At 31.8% G+C, this 21,573-nt stretch overlaps 11 protein-coding genes across 11 annotated transcripts; 7 read left to right on the top strand and 4 right to left on the bottom strand.

Moving 5' to 3' along the window:
- The first annotated feature begins 135 nt into the window (after window positions 1-135).
- TpMuguga_04g00505 (putative integral membrane protein) lies at window positions 136-846 on the top strand. Its single transcript, XM_759047.2, has 3 exons — window positions 136-346; window positions 440-699; window positions 730-846. The coding sequence occupies exons 1-3, from the start codon at window positions 326-328 to the stop codon at window positions 821-823; spliced, it is 375 nt and encodes a 124-aa protein (XP_764140.2). The 5' UTR covers window positions 136-325; the 3' UTR covers window positions 824-846.
- A 121-nt stretch (window positions 847-967) lies between these two features.
- Window positions 968-2,848, top strand: TpMuguga_04g00504 (Thymidylate synthase family protein). Its single transcript, XM_061306014.1, has 9 exons — window positions 968-1,306; window positions 1,338-1,432; window positions 1,463-1,843; window positions 1,873-1,966; window positions 1,999-2,144; window positions 2,174-2,240; window positions 2,273-2,367; window positions 2,399-2,559; window positions 2,598-2,848. The coding sequence occupies exons 1-9, from the start codon at window positions 1,032-1,034 to the stop codon at window positions 2,820-2,822; spliced, it is 1,539 nt and encodes a 512-aa protein (XP_061161178.1). The 5' UTR covers window positions 968-1,031; the 3' UTR covers window positions 2,823-2,848.
- A 17-nt stretch (window positions 2,849-2,865) lies between these two features.
- TpMuguga_04g00503 (uncharacterized protein) lies at window positions 2,866-3,679 on the top strand. Its single transcript, XM_759045.2, has one exon. It carries the CDS (start codon window positions 2,912-2,914, stop codon window positions 3,647-3,649), a length of 738 nt encoding a protein of 245 aa, XP_764138.1. The 5' UTR covers window positions 2,866-2,911; the 3' UTR covers window positions 3,650-3,679.
- Window positions 3,680-3,729: 50 nt separating this feature from the next.
- On the top strand, window positions 3,730-6,348 carry TpMuguga_04g00502 (uncharacterized protein; the record flags this gene model as incomplete). Its single annotated transcript, XM_061306013.1, has 12 exons — window positions 3,730-3,905; window positions 3,939-4,044; window positions 4,087-4,198; window positions 4,232-4,416; window positions 4,448-4,638; window positions 4,669-4,872; window positions 4,904-5,393; window positions 5,423-5,496; window positions 5,526-5,702; window positions 5,732-6,155; window positions 6,187-6,287; window positions 6,325-6,348. The coding sequence occupies exons 1-12, from the start codon at window positions 3,831-3,833 to the stop codon at window positions 6,346-6,348; spliced, it is 2,163 nt and encodes a 720-aa protein (XP_061161177.1). The 5' UTR covers window positions 3,730-3,830.
- A 50-nt stretch (window positions 6,349-6,398) lies between these two features.
- On the top strand, window positions 6,399-7,066 carry TpMuguga_04g02225 (uncharacterized protein; the record flags this gene model as incomplete). Its single annotated transcript, XM_061306146.1, has 5 exons — window positions 6,399-6,497; window positions 6,529-6,580; window positions 6,616-6,775; window positions 6,824-6,878; window positions 6,989-7,066. The coding sequence occupies 5 exons, from the start codon at window positions 6,399-6,401 to the stop codon at window positions 7,064-7,066; spliced, it is 444 nt and encodes a 147-aa protein (XP_061161865.1).
- RECQL4A (ATP-dependent DNA helicase RecQ family protein) lies at window positions 6,939-10,254 on the bottom strand. The gene has a single exon (XM_759043.2). It carries the CDS (start codon window positions 10,191-10,193, stop codon window positions 7,059-7,061), a length of 3,135 nt encoding a protein of 1,044 aa, XP_764136.1. The 5' UTR covers window positions 10,194-10,254; the 3' UTR covers window positions 6,939-7,058.
- A 364-nt stretch (window positions 10,255-10,618) lies between these two features.
- SMC5 (AAA domain protein) lies at window positions 10,619-13,955 on the bottom strand (the record flags this gene model as incomplete). The annotated part of the gene is made up of 2 exons (XM_759042.2): window positions 10,619-13,161; window positions 13,194-13,955. The coding sequence occupies 2 exons, from the start codon at window positions 13,953-13,955 to the stop codon at window positions 10,645-10,647; spliced, it is 3,279 nt and encodes a 1,092-aa protein (XP_764135.1). The 3' UTR covers window positions 10,619-10,644.
- Window positions 13,956-14,274: 319 nt separating this feature from the next.
- Window positions 14,275-15,678, bottom strand: TpMuguga_04g00499 (putative integral membrane protein; the record flags this gene model as incomplete). The annotated part of the gene is made up of 7 exons (XM_061306012.1): window positions 14,275-14,414; window positions 14,444-14,574; window positions 14,607-14,743; window positions 14,776-14,911; window positions 14,942-15,239; window positions 15,271-15,579; window positions 15,613-15,678. 7 exons carry the CDS (start codon window positions 15,676-15,678, stop codon window positions 14,286-14,288), a joined length of 1,206 nt encoding a protein of 401 aa, XP_061161864.1. The 3' UTR covers window positions 14,275-14,285.
- A 256-nt stretch (window positions 15,679-15,934) lies between these two features.
- On the top strand, window positions 15,935-17,402 carry TpMuguga_04g00497 (uncharacterized protein). Its single transcript, XM_061306011.1, has 8 exons — window positions 15,935-16,112; window positions 16,153-16,215; window positions 16,246-16,364; window positions 16,396-16,495; window positions 16,539-16,652; window positions 16,692-16,755; window positions 16,786-17,023; window positions 17,062-17,402. The coding sequence occupies exons 1-8, from the start codon at window positions 16,007-16,009 to the stop codon at window positions 17,125-17,127; spliced, it is 870 nt and encodes a 289-aa protein (XP_061161176.1). The 5' UTR covers window positions 15,935-16,006; the 3' UTR covers window positions 17,128-17,402.
- Window position 17,403: 1 nt separating this feature from the next.
- Window positions 17,404-19,420, bottom strand: KRI1 (KRI1-like family protein). Its single transcript, XM_061306010.1, has 8 exons — window positions 19,184-19,420; window positions 18,967-19,151; window positions 18,842-18,935; window positions 18,672-18,811; window positions 18,598-18,640; window positions 18,451-18,565; window positions 18,357-18,419; window positions 17,404-18,274 (listed from the first exon to the last, which is right to left on the bottom strand). Exons 1-8 carry the CDS (start codon window positions 19,284-19,286, stop codon window positions 17,407-17,409), a joined length of 1,611 nt encoding a protein of 536 aa, XP_061161175.1. The 5' UTR covers window positions 19,287-19,420; the 3' UTR covers window positions 17,404-17,406.
- Window positions 19,421-19,511: 91 nt separating this feature from the next.
- Window positions 19,512-21,554, top strand: TpMuguga_04g00495 (uncharacterized protein). Its single transcript, XM_759037.2, has 8 exons — window positions 19,512-20,185; window positions 20,214-20,411; window positions 20,442-20,724; window positions 20,754-20,906; window positions 20,936-21,007; window positions 21,037-21,217; window positions 21,248-21,387; window positions 21,420-21,554. The coding sequence occupies exons 1-8, from the start codon at window positions 19,616-19,618 to the stop codon at window positions 21,515-21,517; spliced, it is 1,695 nt and encodes a 564-aa protein (XP_764130.1). The 5' UTR covers window positions 19,512-19,615; the 3' UTR covers window positions 21,518-21,554.
- Window positions 21,555-21,573: the final 19 nt, after the last annotated feature.

Here is a 21,573-nt window from a genome sequence, read left to right as displayed (position 1 = left end):
AAATAAAACATATGTATATAAAAAATATAATGTTAATTTAAAAGAATATCTTTACACATATTCATACACACCTTTAATTCTATATGCACATTAGTGTATTTGGGGTTGTAAGTATTAATAAAAGATTCCATTTATCTTCCAATCAATTATTATAAATATTTTGTGTTATATAAAATTTATTTTGTATTAATTAAAGTATTAATTTCTATAATTTATTCATAATTACATTTTTAACAATATATGTAATTCTTTACTAAATATTAAAGAAATTTTTAATAATTTTAAGATAATTAAAAATATTCAAATTAATTTTAATAATTATTTAATGTTGTATAACAATAAGAAGGTTGGTTTGCTTATTAAAACAATAATGTTTATATACACATATTACACATATCAGTATTTATTATTGAAAACTATTTTAATATTTATTTTTCAGGGATTTATTAATCTAAATTTAAATAATACAAGATTTAAGGAAAAAATAAAATTAAAAAGCAAAATTTCAGAATACATCGATAATGCATTTAAAAGCTTTAATGACTTAGATTCTAACTCTCACAGTTACATGAGTGAAAATGTAACAGAAAATAAACAAAAATACATAAAATTTACAACTGATGATAGAAAGAATACAATTGTGGCATTATTAATCCTGGGATTTGTGTATATTTGCATCTACACAATTATTCGGAAAATGTAAAATTTAATTATTTAATTGTTATTTAGAAAAATATATAAGGAGAACAAATTAGTTGAAGAAGCTTTAAAACAATACGAATTAGATAAACAAGAATATATTGAAACTGGAATAACAAGATAAATTGATTTACTAATATATTGTTTATATTGTACACATTTTATAAATAAAAATATATTTAATAAAAGAAAGAGTATAAACTATTATAATGGATTTAAATAATAATTTTGACACTATTTAATTAATCAACATCACATGATATATTTTCTGTATTTGTTGTAAATAGATTTTTCTATAATAAAATTGTTTTATTACACATTATTATAAGAACATGGCGGAAGATTACTCTGGATTACCTTTCGTTAAATTGTTAGTAGCGATAACGCCAGAAAATGGAATTGGAATCAGTAATGGACTACCATGGCCACACATCAAAAGGGACTTTCTTTTTATGTTCAGGGCAACGACTTATGTTGATCCAGAATTCAAAGAAAAGCACCCAGGAGCTCAAAATGTAATAATCATTGGTAGAAAGACATACGATAGCCTTCCAGAAGGAACTTTTCCACTGAAGAACAGAATCAACGTTGTTATATCAAGAAATCTGTAATTTATACTAGAAATAATTTGATTTTAGTACTGAGGTTCCAGGTGGATTAGTATTTCCTTCAATGCCAGCTGCGATTCGTCACGTTACTGAACATCTCAACTACTATAAGATCTTCATAATGGGTATTTTTCATCTAAATATAAAACATTTAGGAGGAAGCTACGTCTATAGGGATGCTCTTGATGCAAGAATTGTTGATAAAATGTACGTTACAAGGGTAAACAAGAATTACAAGTGTGAAGTGTTCTTCCCAAAGATCCCTGATGACTTCGTTATAACTGGAATTAGTAAAACGTTCTCAAGTGAAGACACAACATATGACTTTGTGACGTACGAAAGAAAAGATTTAATTGTTGATGATCGCGTTAAAAAAACATTTGAAGAGATGTTGTTGACTGGAGAGAAATTTGCAACTAAGGATCAATTGGTGAAAGCTTGCCCATCACTGAAGGTTAGATACAGCCAGGAACTTCAGTATCTTGAAATTCTAGCTGACATCTTAAACACTGGATATCACAAAAAGAATAGAACAGGTATTTAACATTATTTTTATTCGTTTTAGGCGTGGATTGTATTGCAAAATTCGGTTACCAAATGAGGTTTGACCTTTCAGAATCATTTCCGTTATTAACAACAAAGAAAGTCTTCTTAAGAGGGTAAAAGATTAGTTGATATAAATAAAATATAGAATCATTGAGGAGCTTATTTGGTTTATTAAAGGTAGCACAAACGGCAATGAATTGCTGAAAAAGAATGTAAGAATCTGGGAGCTGAATGGAGCAAGAAGTTTTCTGGATAACCTGGGATTTTTTGATCGCGAAGAACATGACCTAGGTATTAGAATATATAAATATTGTTTTTAGGACCTGTTTACGGATTCCAATGGCGTCATTTCGGTGCCAAATACGTAGATATGCACACAGACTACAGGTAAACAAAATTAAGAATAAAAAAATATATAGTAACCAAGGAATTGACCAGCTATCACTGGTCATTGATAGGATCAAGAATAACCCAGATAACAGAAGATTGATTGTGTGTTCGTGGAACGTAGCAGGTAATAAGAATTTAAATTCATTATTATATAGACCTGTCAAAGATGGCATTGCCTCCATGTCATCTGCTATTCCAATTTTTTGTAGCAGATGGAACATTGTCGTGTATGATGCACCAAAGGTCATGTGATATGGGACTAGGAGTACCATTTAACATTGCATCATACTCATTACTGACCTACATGATAGCCCAAGTAATTGATATTTATTGTAAAATATTGAAAATTTTTAGATATGTGGACTAAAACCGGGAGAATTTGTACACAACCTTGGAGATGCCCACATATACAATAACCATATTGACGCAATCAAGGAACAGATTAGTAGAGTTCCTTATCCATTCCCAACCCTAAGACTAAACAAAGATATAACAAGGATTGAAGACTTCACAATCGATGACATTAAGGTGGAAAATTACCGTTCACACCCGGTAATCAAGATGGAGATGGCTGCATAACAAGTAGTTAATATCATCGTTCATTATATATTTTTTGTAAATAATTGATTTTATGCAAATTATCCATTAATGTATTACATTATAAAAGAATGGCGAAATTAACAAGAATTGTAAAGAAAAGTGTGTTAAATCAAATAAATAAAAAGGATTCAACAACAGATAGTACAAAAGATGAATCCTACGCTTCTAGAGGGAAGGTACAGCCTACAATTGATTTTAGTAATCTACCGACATTTGAAGATGTAAGAAGTAAAAAAGAAGAATTCGAGAAAATTGTATCATCCAAGAATAAGAGGAAACTGTTGAAGGTGACCAAATCGAAAGATTTCAAGAAAACTCACACTAAATTAAATCGCAAATTAAATAAAAGTAAAATACTTAAAAGGGGATATGAAAATATAAATAATTTTAATAAATTAAATAATAATATTAAATCGCACCTCAATGATGATACAAAACTAACTAAAACTGATAATACTAAATCAGATGATAATGATGTAACACCTGTTTTAAATATAAATAATACGGTAATGTCAAGAGGTAAAAGAAAGAGAGAATTGAAAAAGGAAGCTTGGAGGAAAAAGAACGAGTTCAAGAAGGAGGCGAGGAGGATTGTAGAGCAATTCCAGAAGGAGAAAAAATATGGAAAAGCACTTGGAAACTTATCAGGAATGAAGGATCAAATGGATCAAATTGAAGAAGCGATTAGATCAAAGAATGAAAAGGAATCTAAAAGAGTTAAAGTCAGGTCGAAGATGTCGAAGATGTCGAAGAAGTCGATTGTTCAAAGCAAAAGATTGTTTAACTTTGCAACTAAAAGGATTTAAATTAATTTTTTTAATATTATTAATATAGTGTCCATTTTTAAAATAATTTATAATAATTTATCTATTGTTTATTGTAATGTGGTGAACAGATTAAATATAATACATCGTGTAATTTTTATATAGATTTAATTAATTTGTTAAAATATGTAAAACTAGCAATTTTGTGTAATAGTAATAAAAAATGGATGAAGATGTTATGTTCTTCCATTTTCATAACCTTCAAGATGATTTCATCAATTACTACCAATCCACAAACGTAAATTATTTGAATCTTTTAATTTTTATTTAGAAATTGCGGATTGACCAAATTAAGCTAAGCAAAATGACAATTTTGCACGGAGCATACACACTTCATAGAAGAATTCAATCAATATTTAACAATCATGTTCCAAAAGGTATTAAACAATAATTTTATCAGTTATAATAAAACATAATAGGAATTGTGTTATGCGCCCATTTAAAACATTCTAAATTGCACGACTTTTTTATTATCGCAGCTTGTTTAATATACGGTTACACGTTGTTTCATACGAATTGGCATAATGAAAGGTATTTAATTACCAAAAACATTAATATGTTTAGAGAAGATACATTGGCTTACAAATTGGAAATCACAAATTGTAGCCTAGTAATACTGGATGATGAATTGGAGCCTAACTTTAAGATTCCTCACGTTAAGTTCCTCAAAATATCAGATGTATACACCCAAAGCATATATAACAAGAGCAGAACACTTTCAAAATACTTGACATTAGTGGATTCAATGGGTAAAATAATAACTAAAACACAATATTTTAGGGAAAGTAAAATCAGATGTTAGGATACAAAATATGCTAGCATCCCAAACGAGTAGTGTATCGGGGATTAAAATGGATGACGTCTTGATGATATCATTTACAGAAGGAAGCACAAAGAATAAACCAAAAGCCAGAAAAATAACATTTAGAGACATGTATGAGCAATTCAAACGCCTAGAGTCACTTAACATGGTAACAATTTAATAATAAAATCTTTTTTAGTGGAACAAAAACGATATTCTTGTCCTCTTCATAACAAATCCAACATACGATTGGATCAACTGTATTGGACTGTACTACTGTTTCTACAGACCAAACGTGTATGTGTACTTTATGCAAAGATATACGTCAACATACTGGAAGATATTATGGGAGTCGAACGAACATGCAAAAAATGTGTATCTTCCACTAGGAAAACCATATAAGGTAATTTAGTTAAACAGATATTGGATTTTAGATTGTAAATTTTGTATATCCGAGACAACTGGAAGCACTTTTTACACTTGAAGAGATTATAAAGCAGTTTACAGTAAATGACGACGATGTGGATAATGATAACGAAAATAACAAAGTGGAATATGTGCCAAACAATACTAATGTTGAGCCATCATCAGATGATAAAGAAGCGTTTGATTCTACCGATACGGGAACTATTTTTAAGTTACCCAAGACAACGAGCAAAATATCAAATTACCTGTTTGGTAAAAAGGGCCTATTAAATAACATAAGATCATACAAATCAAAGGATTTTCATCCTGTTTCAAAGAGCGCATCAAAAGAAAGTGTAGATAAACCAAATTATATGGTTCCACAAACGAATAACGAAAGTGATAATAGAGATGTTTATATACAAAAATTACATTTGAAGTATTCTGAGCTGTACAATGTGTTGTCGGATCATAGAGTGCATTTCTTCCTCTCAGGATCACATACAGACTATAATCTAAGTAAGTTAAACAATCTCAATATGCTTTAGCGAAATCGTTTTCAATGCTGTTCAGAGGAAAGGTTCCAATAATTGTGTATGGAACTTCAGAACTGAGTCCATTTGTAAGTTTCAGAGATTTAATACGTGTTAGATTTCCATCACATCGCACACTGATGACACGGAAACCTTTCATAGGTTTGCTAACCTCGGCATTAAAAACTTTTACAATGATACGCATACATACGGCTACTATATCGGAAACTGTAAATATAAACCACTTAACCTTCGAGTTGTGAGATCCATCTCGAGAGACGATGATCAGTTCTTGGTAACTAAATTGATTTTAATGATTTCTAGGTCAAATGTGACGAGGGTGAGCCAGGATATTTGGTGTGTGATGTATTTGAAAAGCAAACAATGTTTTATGATAGAGACATAAAAGACCTGTTCTATAACCAAACTTATCTGGGCTTAGATGATATTGGTTTCTATTTTAAGTCTCATGATGATGAACAAGAACACTTCTATTGGTCATACACAATTAATAGTTCAATGGAGAAAGATCCAATACATCCGCAGATGCTCCTAATGGGAACCAGTAAACTGGTTCAAAGTTCGATATGCCGTAGATTTGGTCTAACAAGCTCAGTTGTAAAAGTTGAAACAGTCAGGGTTAATGTTTTGAAGAAATATTCAAAAGTGATAACGGTGGTTGAGCTTCTAACAGCGCAAAAATCTGATATCGCACAGGATATAAGATCCGGATTCTTGAAAACATGGAGTATGTTAAGTTTTAGCTAAATATGTTTTAGAGTCTTTAGGGCTTTTCAAAAACTATATTGAGCCTGATGAGATTAGAGTTAGCCAGATTCCATTCACGTACAAAGGAAGGGTCAATTATCCGGAACTAATTGTATGATAGTTTTTTATTAATTATAAATTATTTTTAGCTGTCGTTTGAGAACCCAGACTGAAGGATAATAGTTTTTTAATGGTTTTAAATCTTTAATACATGATTAATTAAATGTATGATAGTAAATTATTTAAGAGACTGCTGTACAAGAACACCGGATTAATAATACTCGGAACCTTTATATCAAATAATATTATCACTTTGAGATGGGTTTAAATTTATTAAATCCAATGAGTTTTAGGTAGATGAAGATTCCATGGCTCCAATACTGTGTCCTTCGCCTAATTTTAGAGGTATGATACACACATCATCCAAATGTTTAAAATAGATATCGTCGTGGTACTCAGAGCTACCAAATATCACAAAAATGATGTAATAATGTATAATAACCCGAACACGGGGAAGGAGTCATTTGGAAGACTGACGTCATTCAACACATCGCAACAAATTGCATCGATGCAAAATAAGATTCCATCAGGACATTGCTGGTAATCGACACTAATAATATTAACTTTTTATAATTAACAGTATTTTAGGATCGAAAATGATAATCCAAGATCTGATTCAGGTGATAGTAATCAGTTTGGGCCTGTGAGTACTTATACAGATATATATATATTCATATATTATGATATATATTCACATACATAATCACCCATTATTATTACATCTTTTTAAATTTTATATTAAATATATTACAGATTCCACTTGGGTTAATTAAGGGTTATGTGCTTGCTACAGTATTTCCTCCATCAAGGGCGAAGGTTATGATTAACTAGGATCCATTATCACATCCGGGATCTTCCTCCTAATATTGTTGGTCTCAACAGTTATAATATCCGATTGTGTAATCTGGGTCATCCCATTAATAATATTTTCATCACATAAATTGATAATTGGCTCGCCTCCATGTTCATGTGTATAGTCATTAGGTAAATAGAACATGTCAGGAGGTTTGTTATTATCTAAAGTAAGATCAATAACATTCCCAACTTGAATGTTATCCTGAATAAAACAGTCGTCAATCACCTCAGTTACCTGAGACCTTGAAAAGTTACTCACGTTCTCATCAACGTTGATAACACTAGGAGATGAAACATTCCAATTTGATAAGGGATTCATCTGGATTGCAGAATAAGAGACTGGTGATGAAAATTGGGGTGGACTATTACTTGAATTTTGTACCGAATTGGTTGAATTTGGTACCGAATTAATTGAATTTGGTACAGAAGTTGTCGGATTTGGTATAGTTTCTATTAATGTTCTCCCAGAGGTAGTTGGATTTGCTGCAGAATTAATTGGTTTGGCTACAGATTTGATAGTTTTCAGTCCGGAAGTGTTAGGTTTTTCTACAGAAGTAGTTGGCTTTTTTAAAGTTCTTTTTGATTTTCTTCCGGAACTTGGAGGTTTAGGTTCAGAATTGATTGACGTACTATGATTTAATGATTCTATAGGTACTTTAAAATTTGCTTTCGTATTAACTGTTTCAGCAATTTCAACAATAGGCAAAGGATCACCGTAGAATGTCATCTCAACCTTAAGGTCGCCCCTTAGTAATTTTGAAGAGTTTGGGCCACCTATTAAAACAGTTCTTCCGAAGCTTTTAGACTTTCTTCTGCATTCTTTTAAAGCTTGTTGTTTAACCATTAGTAATATTACTTCCAGAATATATTTCTGGTTACGGAAATTAAGTGTTCCATGATATGGATTATCTACCAGTTTATATTTTGAAAGAAGTTGTCGCCTAGAACCACGCATAGCGTCAGAAATCATTATAGCAGTAAGGAAAGGCTTTGCTTGAAATTCCATTGCAGCCTGGACGAATTTTAAAATCAATTGAGCCTCTTCTGTAACATCTACGATCTTTGCAGATAAGTTGAGACAACAATTATCACAACCAAAACATGATCCGAAGGTAGGCTCCTCACCAAATGCCTCGAGAATCATTACTCTTCTGCATTTAGTCTTGTTTTTACAAAATTCCATCATCTCAGCTGAATACACGGAGTACCTTTTTTTGTTGTTGTGGTTAGTGTCATTCATATTCTTGTGCCTCTCGAAATCGCCACGGTTATACCAAAGTATAGTTAGGGAGAACTTTCCGTCACGACCTGCCCTACCAATCTCTTGATAATATGAAAGTAATGAAAAAGGAGCTGACGTGTGCATTATCAGACGAACATTAGGTTTGTCAATTCCCATCCCAAAAGCAACGGTGGCTACCATAATCCTTACTTCGCCTTCATTCCATAGACGTTGCGATTCAAGTCTGTCTTTCATATTCATTTTAGCATGGTAAACTGCGTTATATAATCCGTTATGTTCAAGCTTCTCACCTAACCTATCACAATCTCGAGTTGTTAAGCAGTAAATGATGACACAACCAGATGTCAGTCTCAGAATCTTGATGATTTCTTCGAGATATCCCGTATACTTTTCCCTAACTTCTATCCAAAGATTCGGTCGGTTAATTGTTGTTTTGAGCAGTACATGATCTTCAAATCCTAGAACCGCTGTTATGTCTTCAACAACTTCTGGCGTTGCCGTTGCAGTCATTGCGAGTATTGGAACATTAGGGAAGATGGGCTTCAAGTTGCAAAGTTTCCTGTAATCCTTTCTAAATGAATGTCCCCACTGTGAAACACAGTGCGCCTCGTCAATTACAAATAACTTTAGCCTGTTCATACTATACATCCTCTCCAGCATGTCCAGCACCTTCTTAGACTTATCCAACTTTTCGGGCGTGATAAAAAGAATACTTCCGTTTGAGAAATCGCTGTCATTATCCATAAAATACCTTGAAATTCGTCTATACTCAGTTATCGTGGTTTTAGAGTTTAAAGTTTCTGCATTAATGTTTTTCGCTTTTAGTGACTTCATTTGGTCTTCGACGAGAGAGAGTAGTGGTGAGAACACAACAACTGTGCCATTAAGTAGAAGCGCTGGGAGTTGGTAGCAGTGGCTTTTACCGAAACCTGTCGCCATCATTACGAAACAATCATTTCCTTGAAGTACAGCGTTAATTGCCGGCAACTGAACTCCTCTAAACGTATTATGTTTGAAAACTCTTTTATTTATGTCATGGACTGCTTTGCTAAATGGGAAGTTGCTGTTAAAGAGATGCGTAAATTTACTGTTTAAAACCTCCGGTTCCTCTGGTCTGTATAATTCATCAAGTGATTTAGAGTTTATAATATTCATATAGTTAGTCCTATATTTAGCCAAGTGGTCATCGAGTGGAGGTAGTGCGGACTTGTCATTTTCCTCTGGCTCCATATCGACTATTATTGTTTTTTGTTTTTCTCTTTCAATTTCCGGTAAACCAGAGTCCAACTCAGTTCCAAAGTCACTTGACCCTTCTTCAGTTGATACATTAGAAGAGTCTGACGGTCTTCTCGAAGAATTCCCTAAGGTATTATTAGGGCATTTACATGGCGAAAATATATTTGGATCTTCAGGTTCATCATAATAATTGGGGCCTTCAGCCTCATCATAAAAATCGGAACCTTTATCTTCTTTATATTCATCTTGATCAAGAGGTGGGTCATAAAAATTCGGATCGTGTGGTTCTTCTACATCATTCTCATACGGAGGAAAAAACGGATAAAAGTTATTCTGATTGTTCTGAATAATATTTAAGTTGAACGATTGTTGGTTACTGATTTGAATGTTAGTTGGAGTTTGCGGAGGTAATGATAGTGAGTAGTGATGCAGGCTATCGTTAGGGAAAGATGAACTAACAGCCGCGTTAATAAACTCTTGCGTTTCTTTTGCAGATTTGACTACCTGGTCCCAATGAACTGATTTGTCATTACAGTAATACTTTGTAATTAAATTAATGTGGTCGATAGTTTTCTTGAGTGCGAAGAATGAAGTAGATTCACATAAGATTTTAGAACTATCCATCGTAACGAAATTTTTTTATGTTTTATTTCATTACATAACAACAGCATTGTTAATATTAGTCATTACAGAAATTCGTTTGAAATTGAAATATTTGGAGGTGATTGTATATTATTGAAATTTAGATTGAATTAGAGGAAATCATAACAAATCAAAACCCTTTTAAAAAAATAAAATTAAATTTTAATTGCTGAAACCATTATTTGTATTAAAATGTGTGATCGTTTAATATCTAGATCAAACCTTCTTAAACGAATGTGAATTTAATATCAAAAACAAAATTTTTAAATTAAAATTACAATTTAAAATTTTTCCTAAACATACAAATCTACTAAAAGTAGAATAATAAATGAAATGTGTTCTATAACTAACTATTTACACGGCTGATGTCGAGTTGTGATGGTGTTAATTAAAACATATAAATCGTATGGAATATGTTACACATTATTTAAAATTAATTTGATAATTCAATGTTTTGTTCGATTCCTGGGCCATTTAGTGGAAAATGAAGCGTTGCCTTGGATAGGTCATATCCTGAAATCAGTTGGGGTGTTAATATGAAGTATTGAGGTGTAGATTTCCCTTGTGAAAATTCTGTGTTATTTTCTGACGATGCCAATAATAATTTCATTAAATTTCTTTCATAATGTGAGTCAAGTCCTTGGTTGATTTCATCAATAACGAAGAACGGGTTATTGGTTAGGTTCTGCACTGAAAGAATGTATACCATTGTCGTTACTCCTCTTTCTCCTCCTGACTGATATGATGTTGTGAGAGGTAGAAGATCCTTTTCTCTATCAAATTTTACTAAAATTCTCATCTTAGCTTCTTTGATATTATCCATATCTACATCTAGTCTGACTTGACCTCCCGATCCATCTCCTATATACATCATATACTGTCCAAACTTATAATCGATTTCTTCAACTAATTGTTTTACACTCGACTCCCATAATGCATATCTTTCATTCATTTGCACATTCGAGTTTGAGACTTCAATTCTGTTTTCGTACAGGCTCTGTTTAATCTTATCCTTCTGAGTTCTTTCGTCTTGGATCATCTTAACAAGCTGAATCTCCTCAAAATCATCAGTTTCCAATTTTTTAACCTGCTCTTCTGCCTTAATTAGTTCCTTCTCTAGTTCAGAATCTGTTAAGTTGGTCAACTTGTTCTCAAACTGTTTCTTCACGTCATTGAAGTTATTAGTGGACTCTTCAAACAAATCAGAGTCAAATAACTGTTCTGCATTCTTTATGGATTCTTTTACTTCATTTATGGTACTCTTATAACGTTCAATCATTTCTTTCTGTTCTTCAAACGTGTTTTGTAAAAGACTTAGGGTTGACTTAAGATCATCTAGTTCCTTCCTTGAATTTTCTAGGTTTTTGTTCATTTCATCGTTGTTAACCACTTTTGAACAGTATTCGTCATATGATTCACCTGCCTCTATCAGAATATTCCTCACTTCACCAGCATTTTGTATTCTTATCTTCAATGTGTTTGCTGTGCTGATAATAGATTTGGTAATTTGATTTAACCTTTTCTTTTTCAACTTCTGCAAATCTTGCTTCCAATTCCTTCCTGACAGACTCTGGTTATCACTTGTAATTATGGCTTTCAATGATCTTTCTAATGATATTTTTTGTCTGGTAAAACCATAAATCTTTCTGGTAACATTACCATTAAGCTCGTTTTGTTCCTTAAGTTTCTTATTCAGGTCATACAGAATACTTCTTACCTCATCTAGTTCATTTTCAAGTCTCACCATTTCTTCATTTCTAGAGTCATTTCCGTAGTTTCCGAAATCTACTATCACCCTAGGATCCTTAGAAATTTCCATTTCCGTATCCATAAAGTAATTGGACTTGTAGAAATGTTTGTGAATGTGTTTCTTATTCCCAACAAAATACTTGATTTCACTTACTCTCGCACCTGTCTGACGACTAATCTCCTCTAACATTGTTTTGTAAAACTCCGAGAAAAGATTTTCTGAATTTGCCTTATTTTTATCTGCTAAAAACACCCTATTATACAACTTTTCATCAATTATGAACGCTTCGTTGATGTCACACAGACTTGATAAGACTTGAATGGTTGGCTCAGATGCATTGATTAGCTCGTGAACAAACCTTACTACTCCATATGACTTCATTTTCTCCGTTACTTGACACATAACATTATTCTTCTCTGGTGCAGTCACTGTTGGTAGTTTAAAATCCTTGATTAACTTAAGGTTATCATCGACTTCAGAACTGTGTAATAGGACGCAGTCTAGGTAACTCCAAATGAGATTCTCCACTATTGCACAGTTTAGTTTTCCTGAGACCTTTATGTCGTTAACTATGAACTTTTTTGGCTCTATTGATTTGGCTTCGCAAAACCTGTTGTACCTAATAATCATATCCCTCTTAGTATATGACAAATTCTTCAAGAGTGCTTCATACTGTAATGCCCTTGGGTCATAGTCTCTTTTCGATTGAAATTTCCTTAAGTTATACCTAATTGAGTCTTCCTTGATTTTGTTCGCCGCTATTGAACTCACTAATTCATCATCATTGGACAGTTTAGATTTCAGTGAATTGATTTCTTCGTCCAACGATTCTATTTTCTCTCGTAGGCTTTGTTCACTGTCTTCAGAAATTTGCCGTGTAGATTCAAATCTTTGAACTTCATTTGAGAATGAATTAATCATTGTCAGCGAGTCGTAAAATGCCTTTTGCACTGGCTCATTTAGTCCACTATCATTCATATTGTTAGCAGTCATACTGCAATTGTCAGCTTGGAATATTTGATTGACCTTCTCAATATTATTCTTAGCTAGTTCTAGCAGACTTCTTGTTGAACTCTGTATCTTTTCGTACTTAGCTTGAAGTTTCTTATACTTAATTTCACGTGAGTATATGTCGTTGTTAGTATCTCCTATTCTTCGTCTGGTCGTTTCATTTGCCTTTTTTATGTTACTCAGTTTAGACTAAAAATTCAATATAAATAGTAAAAACTCACTTGATTAAGCTTCAACTTTACAATGTTCATATACAGAGTTGCATCTTTAATCTTCATCAGTGTATCGCTCATTATCTTAAGCTCCGATAACTTCTGGTTAGATGCATTAAGTTGTTCCTGCAATAGTTTAGACTCAAACGCCTTTGACTTTAACTTTTGAGATAAATCAACCAAGTAATCTAGCTCATCTACCAACTTAAAATTAATAGCTTCTAATGTTGATCTGAACAGCTGTTGTTGCGTCATTGCTGCAAATTTGCCGACATTTGCCTGTGCTAGAAATGTAAGTAAATTGTCCAACTGTATGTTCAATCTCTTATGATGTGATTTTATATTGATTAATGTGCTAGATTCTCCGTTCAGGTACCATTCATTTTTAACACTAAATTTTTGTTTCTTTTCTTTATCCTGATTAGATGAGTTAGTTTTGGCAGATTTTGAAGTTTCATTTAGTGAAAGTGGTGTTAAAAATATCCTTCTTTCAATGTGAAGCGTCTCTTCATTAGATTCATCATCTGCTAATCCGACCTTGAGTATGGCGTTCAGGCACCCTCTTTTGACGAATGAAGTTATACTATCAGCTCTTGACAAAATTGATAAATCAAAGCCTAATGAAAGTGCTATTGCACAGACTATAGCGCTTTTTCCAGATCCGTTAGATGCGGCGATGATGTTAACTCCTGGACTCGAATGAACAACCACAGGGCCTGTATAGGCCATCCAATTTTCCATTGAAATGTAACGAATGGACCCATTTCTCATAATTTCAATATGTTAAAATTTGATTCTGAAAAAAATAAATTACATTTAAAAATATTCATATTATATCTTTAAAATTACAATGTGTATATATAAATATTACAGAATTAATATTTTAAATTTTAAAATATTAAAAATAAATTTTATAAATACAAATTACAAAAATTTAAAAATATAATACAAAAACAAATAATAAATACAGATGTGTATAATATAGTGATGTTATTATATATTAGAATTTAAAATTACAAAAATCGATTAAATCAATCCTTTTTGTTTTTACTTTCTTTTTTCTCTGTAAAATTAGATTATTTTAATATATAAATGATTTTTTTAATTACCTTTAACTATTTGATTGACATCGATGATATCAGAGATTGATGATAAAGGCTTTTCCTTCCCTTCAACCAATAGGTGTGTTTTTTTATTATCATCAACGTAGACTTCCATATTGATTAAGCCCTGAAGAAAGGTTATTTTATAAAACATGCCTTGTTTTTATCCTCTTTAACAGCATGTTTTAATAATGATATTGGTTCATCCTTCTTTGATTCAATTTTTTTCAAATTAATGAGTGTTCCTTTTATGCCTAGATTCTTGCAAAACCAGGCTTCTGTTATTGCTAAGATAAACATATTAAAAGTGTATTCAAACCGTTCATCCATCCGTGTGCAGATTGCTCAGTGGCTGAACAAAACACTTGATCTGCTCCCCTGTATGTGAAGGTTAGGCACCTGGAGGCGGATTCTACAGGTTTAGTTGGCATTTCAACGTCAACCATGTAATAGGTCCTGAAATAACAATAATTTAATAAATGTATTACAATTGGGGAAGTTTGTTATGGTACAGAACTAGAGAATTCCCAGTTAATTTAGCCATCAAAGGTTCTTTTGTTTTGTGAATTACATTATCTCCCCTATTTGAATACGATAATGGACCGATTTTTAACATATTGCAATCTGAACATAGTTAAAATTATATTATTATACCTCTCAATATGACTTTATCTTTATCATTTGAATGTAATATCTCCAGGGATTTGTTAGCTTCTTGAGCTTTTTCATCAAGCAAATCTGCCTGTTTATATAATAAGTAAGCTCGTGCAAGGTTGGACTCTAACTGTGATGTTAGCTTGTATTTATCAAGCCTTTTCATTCCGTTGGTCCTTTTCTTAGCCTTTTCGAGCTCTTGTTCTATTCCTTCACAGTAAACTCTAAGTGAATTTGCAGCCCTCCGTTTCTGAAGTGCTTTAATTGTTAAGTCTTTAGCCCGTTCAGATTGTGAAGACTATAGAAATTGATGAGTATTTTACAAATACCTCGAATTCAGAAATTAAATCCTCTTCGTCAACCCATGAAGGATTCTTTTTAGGTTCCTCCACCAGAGGTTTATCAGCTACTTCCAGTTTATTTTTATCCTCCTCAATCATAGTAGATGGTTTCTCATCATTTTCGTTTTCATGAGATTCATCTTCCTCTTCTTTAACAGGTTCTTCGTGGTCTTCACGTTCTTCCCCTTCTTCATTCTCTTCACCTTCATTATCCTGGTCATTATCGCGTTCTTCATCATTTTCATCTTCTTCAGAATGACTTTGTATAAATCTTAAAATTGAATCGTATGGTTTTGCCTGGATAATAATAAATTAAATATATAGAATTACCTTAACATCAATTGCGATAATTAGAAATAATAAAAACCCATAGAATACAGTTGTAATATATTTCATTTTTTGTAGTGAGTGTATTTTATATTTTACATTTGAGATAAAAACAAATTTATTTGAAGAAACTAGTGATGTTGTTTGGAAAACAAGTTTATAACAATATTATTAATATATATTATCATATTGAAATAGTATGAAATTTATAAAATTATTTATATAGTGTAATTTTAAATAAATGTGTAAATAAAATAATAATTAATATCTTAGTACACACTCCCCATGTGTAACTAATATTATCAATAATTAAATAAATTATTCTTATTTTTACTATATAAATAAAATATATAAATGGTTCTTTTAGTATTCTTCGTGTATTATAGAAATTTTGTAAATGAAATCTCATACTATTTTAAAATCCTATATAATCATTAAATTAGTCTTAACTATAATATATCCCTCATATTCTCTCACATCTAATATTTTAAATCCACCACTAGGTTTGTTTTATTTTAAATACATTGATTAATATGTGTACAGATACAAACGTTAAATCCACAACTGACCTTCCAGTTACACAACAACAACTTGATACCGACATTGGTAAACATAATTTTCATTTTATTTTTTCAGTTCAGTCGAATAATTTCCATAATATTGACGATGAAATTAGAAATAAACAAATTCTAGATACCGGTGAAAAGAACGACATTTCATTTAATCATAATTCTGGTGGATGTAATGTTCTAAAGGTATTTTTTACTAGTATATAATTATTATTAGGATGACTATATTGAAGTCGCCCTTGACCCTCATGACATTTTAAAAACTCAAGAATTAATATACTCCATTACTCCATCAGAACTTCGTTTATATTTCAAAGGTTCCTCATTTATATACACATACATACATTGATAATTATTTAGATCGCAATTCAAAGAAGGAACACACTAACCCTCCTAAAAAGGGTAAACTGTTCGCAAGGTTTTCATTCAACACAATTGTAACTCCATTTGAGACCATCGCTTCGTCTAGAGAATGTTTGTTTCAAAATTAATATTATTATATAATATTTTTAGGCTTTCGACTGTTCTATAATAAATCTCCGATAATTTTTTGTGGATCAGACACTAAAAGTAGGGAGTAAGTTTTTTATTTTCGACATTTTCATAGCGCTTTTATGGTTTCTCTCCTTAAATCTAAGTTTTGTTATGTTGCTCACACAGCCTTAAGTCCTTCGCATAACACTTCTAAATTTGGTAAAAAAGAGGGGAAATTACCTCAATTTTCTAATAAACAGAAACGACTGGAAAACCTGCTCAAAGGGGATTCAGACGACGTTGGAATAGAAGAACACGAAAATAGTACAACAAACATTGACATTAAGAACATACAGTCTGGCAAGCCTCAGGTAAAAATCAATAAAAAAACTAATTTATTTATTTTTAGATATTTTTTAATGGAGAAGAGGTGAACGCAGATGTTTCTGAGACCAAGCCCGGACAAGCCGCATAGATATGCGTCAAATTCTTGTGAGAAGCTCCATACAGATATGGTTGAGTGCTACAAGTCTTCACGGTGTTTCAAGGAACTTAACAGAACATTTGAAGACTGTCTTAACAACTTGAGACCGGAGGATGTTGGACAAGAGTGTATTCAGCTTAAAAAAGCACTCGCTCAATGCAGGAGAAATTTGTTAAATGCTAAATTCCGTACCACTGGAAATCCCTACTCAGGATAATTATAATCACCAAGATAACAAATACAGAGTAATTTTATTTAATAAATTATATTTTACACCTTTTTACTTTTGGATTTCTTCTTGTTAAGTCCTAAGGCTCTAGGCTTATCATGATTAACATTATGTGGAGTTTTCGACTTGTGGAATCTCTTCTTTTGTGTTTGATCCTGTTGGCGCTTATTTTTACGCCGTTTTTTGATCTTTATATCCTTCGGATCTGGCAAATCATACCCGATCAAATACTTTAGTGGCATTGTTTCGTTCAACTCCTGATCAGTCTTTTCGAAAAGTGTCTTTATGTCGCCGCATGGATAAGGCTCAACGTTGCGATACTTGTACTTGACTGGCATGTCGCCAATGTAGTCTTCATAGTCGAGGTCGTAATTCTCTATTTCCTCAGGCGGAGCACAAATTATTGGGACTTCCTTCCCGTCAAAGTCTTTATGCTCGTGACCTGTAACTGTTAGGCATTTCTCACATAACGTAAAGTCGTCACATTCTTTGCAATCATAGTGTGTTTGACCTGAAAATATCCCTTTCTTACATTCATCACACATCCACCACATTTCAGGGTTCAAATCCGCGTCGAAATTGTCGTCATCTTGTTTATCATACCCAAGACCTATGATCTTCTTCATATCTCGTTCATGCTGTTCTGGATCATATGGAGCGTCAAAATCAATAGCATCCTGTTTAATTGACGATACTCCGGCTGTTGATTCTATTTCCTTAACCATTTCAAACTTTGATCTTCTCAGATTCTTGAGTCTTTTTATGTTCTCGTCTCTTCTAACCTTCTCTTCCATCTTCCTTTTCTTCTTTTCAAGTCTTTTAAGCCTTCTTCTTTCATCCTTTTTCCTAGCTGAATCTTCTATGTTTCTAGGATATCCAATGATTTTTGCCCCGTCTTCTTCCTCGTATCTATATTTATCAATTAGTATATTAAAATGTGTTGAATATATAATATATTATAGAGTGCATAATAATAATGTGTTAAAAATACCTGTAGTTGTATTTATGTTCAAACTCGTCAGCCTTTTCCAAGTGTTCTTCATCATACTCATCACTAAAATAATTAGATTAGTTTTGAAACATACAGTTTTTTTAATCTGTGGTCGACTTTAAAATTCTCAAGTTTATCTTCTCTCCACCTCTGGTTAATTATGTAGTCCTTTAAAAACTCCTCATTCTCGTCAAGTTTTTCTTGTGAAGCTAAATGTTTTTATTAATTTAAATTTACATACCCCAATAACTAGAAATTAGTTCAGTTTCTCTCGAAGGCTTGATCTAAATGTTTATTATGTACTTAATAATTTACACGAATGGGTCGAGATGCAATGAAATTGGGAACAACATCAATCGCATCGCTTTTAGTTAATAAATCGGAATCGTCTAGAGCCTCGGAGGCCTCAAGAAAGGCCTTTTTGAGGTTATTTTGTTCTTCAGTGTATGAAATTCCTAGTAAATGTCATGTTAGTAAATAAATACCGTCGGAAGTAGCGTTAAGGTAATTCTCAAATGCTTCTGAGCCCTCTTTCAAAAGTGTTTCACGAACGAAATCAGAGTATGTGAAGGGTTTCTCCTATAATAAATTTATATATAAGTATAATTACTTGTTTATTTGTCTTCTCATCTTCGTCATCTTCAAAGTCAGAATCACTGAAGAATTTGTGGTCGTAATTGTAGATTTCAGGATCTTCATGCCTAATTTTCATCAAGGTCTTGTATATGTTATCTTCAACTTTATCCGTAAGTAGTTCAGCTGAGAAATCTTCAGATTCGTCACTAGAATCATAATCTAAATTAACAATGTTAGTTTAAAAAGTGTACCATCGTCTGCGATATCATCAGTTCCATTGGTTAATTTATTAGAATTTGGATGTTTCGTATCATTAGATTTATCTAATGATTTCTTTTTAGTTTTTCTGGGCATTTAGGTTATTAATTTATGTTACATTTATCTTTGAATGTGATTAAATTTGAAAATTATAGTAATTTTTTAAAATCTTAAAAATTTTTTATTAAAAGAATTAATTAGTTTAAATAATATAAAATTTTAAATTATAAATATATAATATAAAAGGAATGTTTTAACTAATAATTTGTTGAGTATAGTGTATATTATATAATAATAATTTAAATAATATATTTTTTAATTATCGTTGTTTTCTATTATTAAAGTATTATATTTTTGTTTTGTATTTTTATTATTTATTATTTGATTTTATAATAAAATGAAATATTATATCAGATTACACAAATATGATTATTTCACATTTAATTCATACACAATCTTATCTTATCTCAAATATATCAAGAGGATATTCTAATGTTTCCCACATTTTTAAATTTTTTCCTTTATATCGCAAATTCAACTGTTTTTATTCAACACTTAATACATACCCAAACAATATTTATAAAAATCAAAATTTACAACACTCAACTCCTACTTTAAATACTAATCATGTAGAACACTCTCATAATGTCGAGGATTCCATAATATTAGCTCATGATTCCGCGACTTTAAACTTAAATCAAAAGCAGTTGTGTAGAAGCTCTCACAAGAATTTCCTATTATACTCATATAACAACTTTGACTTTGATACAATAATTAAGATCAATAACCAGGTTCTGGCACCTTATCAAACATCGCCTAAAAGGAAAACTGAAGTTCATAGGAAACAGTATTTATCAAAGTTCTTAAAATGTATATCCAAGCATAAGCCAACGTCAGACCATGAGATGGTCAGTAGATGGTTAATAAGGTGTATTGATTTGTTAACATCGCATGATATGTACTCAATGTTAAGAGTTCGATATATACTAAACTATGTAAGTTTATCTATTGTAAAATTTTTAGGATAATTCATTTGAAACTCTGAGATCATCGTATGGAATTGACACACTAGAGAAGTTTTCAAATGTGCAGAGAGCAAAGGAGATTCGCGAAAAGGTGTTGGAAGAGAAGGCGTCGAAAAATAAAACTGCGAAAAGAAATTTGCTGATGAGATACCTGAAGATTAACAAAATAAAGTTCCTTAGGGATCAGAACATAACGGTATGAGTAAATGATATAATTATGGTTTAGAAAGCCGTGTATGAGGCAAGCATAGAGTGGAATGACCAGAGTATAAATAATAAGAAAATGGAAGAGTCGAGATATGCATTCATATATAACTTACCATTTATTGAGTTTGACGTCTTGAAAGAAAAGTTAACTGAGGTGTTATCGAAGTTTGGTCGTTTGAAGAATATAGAGATAATTGATGATAGAGTGCCGCCACTGGCAAGACTTGCAAACCCAAACAATATGAGTAAAAATCACAGTTATGATCCAAAGGATAAGTATTCACCATTATACGCTATAGTTGGTATGTTCTTATTTTGACAGAGTTTTTAGAGTTTGAAAATAGTGAGGATAGAAACTCACTTTGTTCTCCTAACATTAGAGTGTTTGGAATCCTGTTCTTTGGGAGGATGATATATCCAGAATTTGCGGAATACAAGCATAGCTTAATAACAGCTATTTATCCCCCATTTAAGAAGATGTCAGGTAACCGACCAGAGGTTCAATGTGTTTAGGAGCACTGCAGTTTATAGCAAACACATTGGTGGATATATATGATGATTCAGATTATGATAATCAAACCCATGGTATTTTATATCCTTTTAATAGTTTGTAGAGTTTAGCACGTGTAAAATAACACCGTTGGCAAGGAGGAAGAAGAAAAATAGTAGTTCAATGGTAGTTACAGCTGAAAAGAATATCAAAGAGTCAAACACACCAGAGGAAAATAAACAAATTAAAGATAACCATATAGACCCATCAATGATGGAAGATATCAAAAAAGATTCATTAACAGAGTGAGAAAAATCAGACCCAAAATTTTTTAGTTTGGACCCTCAGTGGATAGTTCTAAGGTTTAATAACTTCAAAAATGCATATTACGCGAGACAAAAATTAGTGGAGCAAATATCAAGTGAGCCTAGAAGCTTCGTGTCATTTGATACAAAGAGATCAGTGTTCCACAACGGTATGTGTAAATGTTGTAACAAAAATAATTAGGGGAGTACATTGATTTACCGTTGTTCCGATATAGCCAAGATAACGAAACTGATATAACGTATACAAACCTTGCTAAAATACAAACTGAAATTGACTAGATTTATAAATTGTAAATTAATTTTCTGTATATTATTACATGTTGTGTTACTCACAA

Source organism: Theileria parva, assembly GCF_000165365.1.
Source record: "Theileria parva strain Muguga chromosome 4 map unlocalized ctg_529, whole genome shotgun sequence".
Taxonomy (NCBI): Eukaryota; Apicomplexa; class Aconoidasida; order Piroplasmida; family Theileriidae; genus Theileria; species Theileria parva.
Note: the sequence above shows the minus strand (reverse complement) of the source record. Positions and strands in the feature narration are given on the sequence as shown.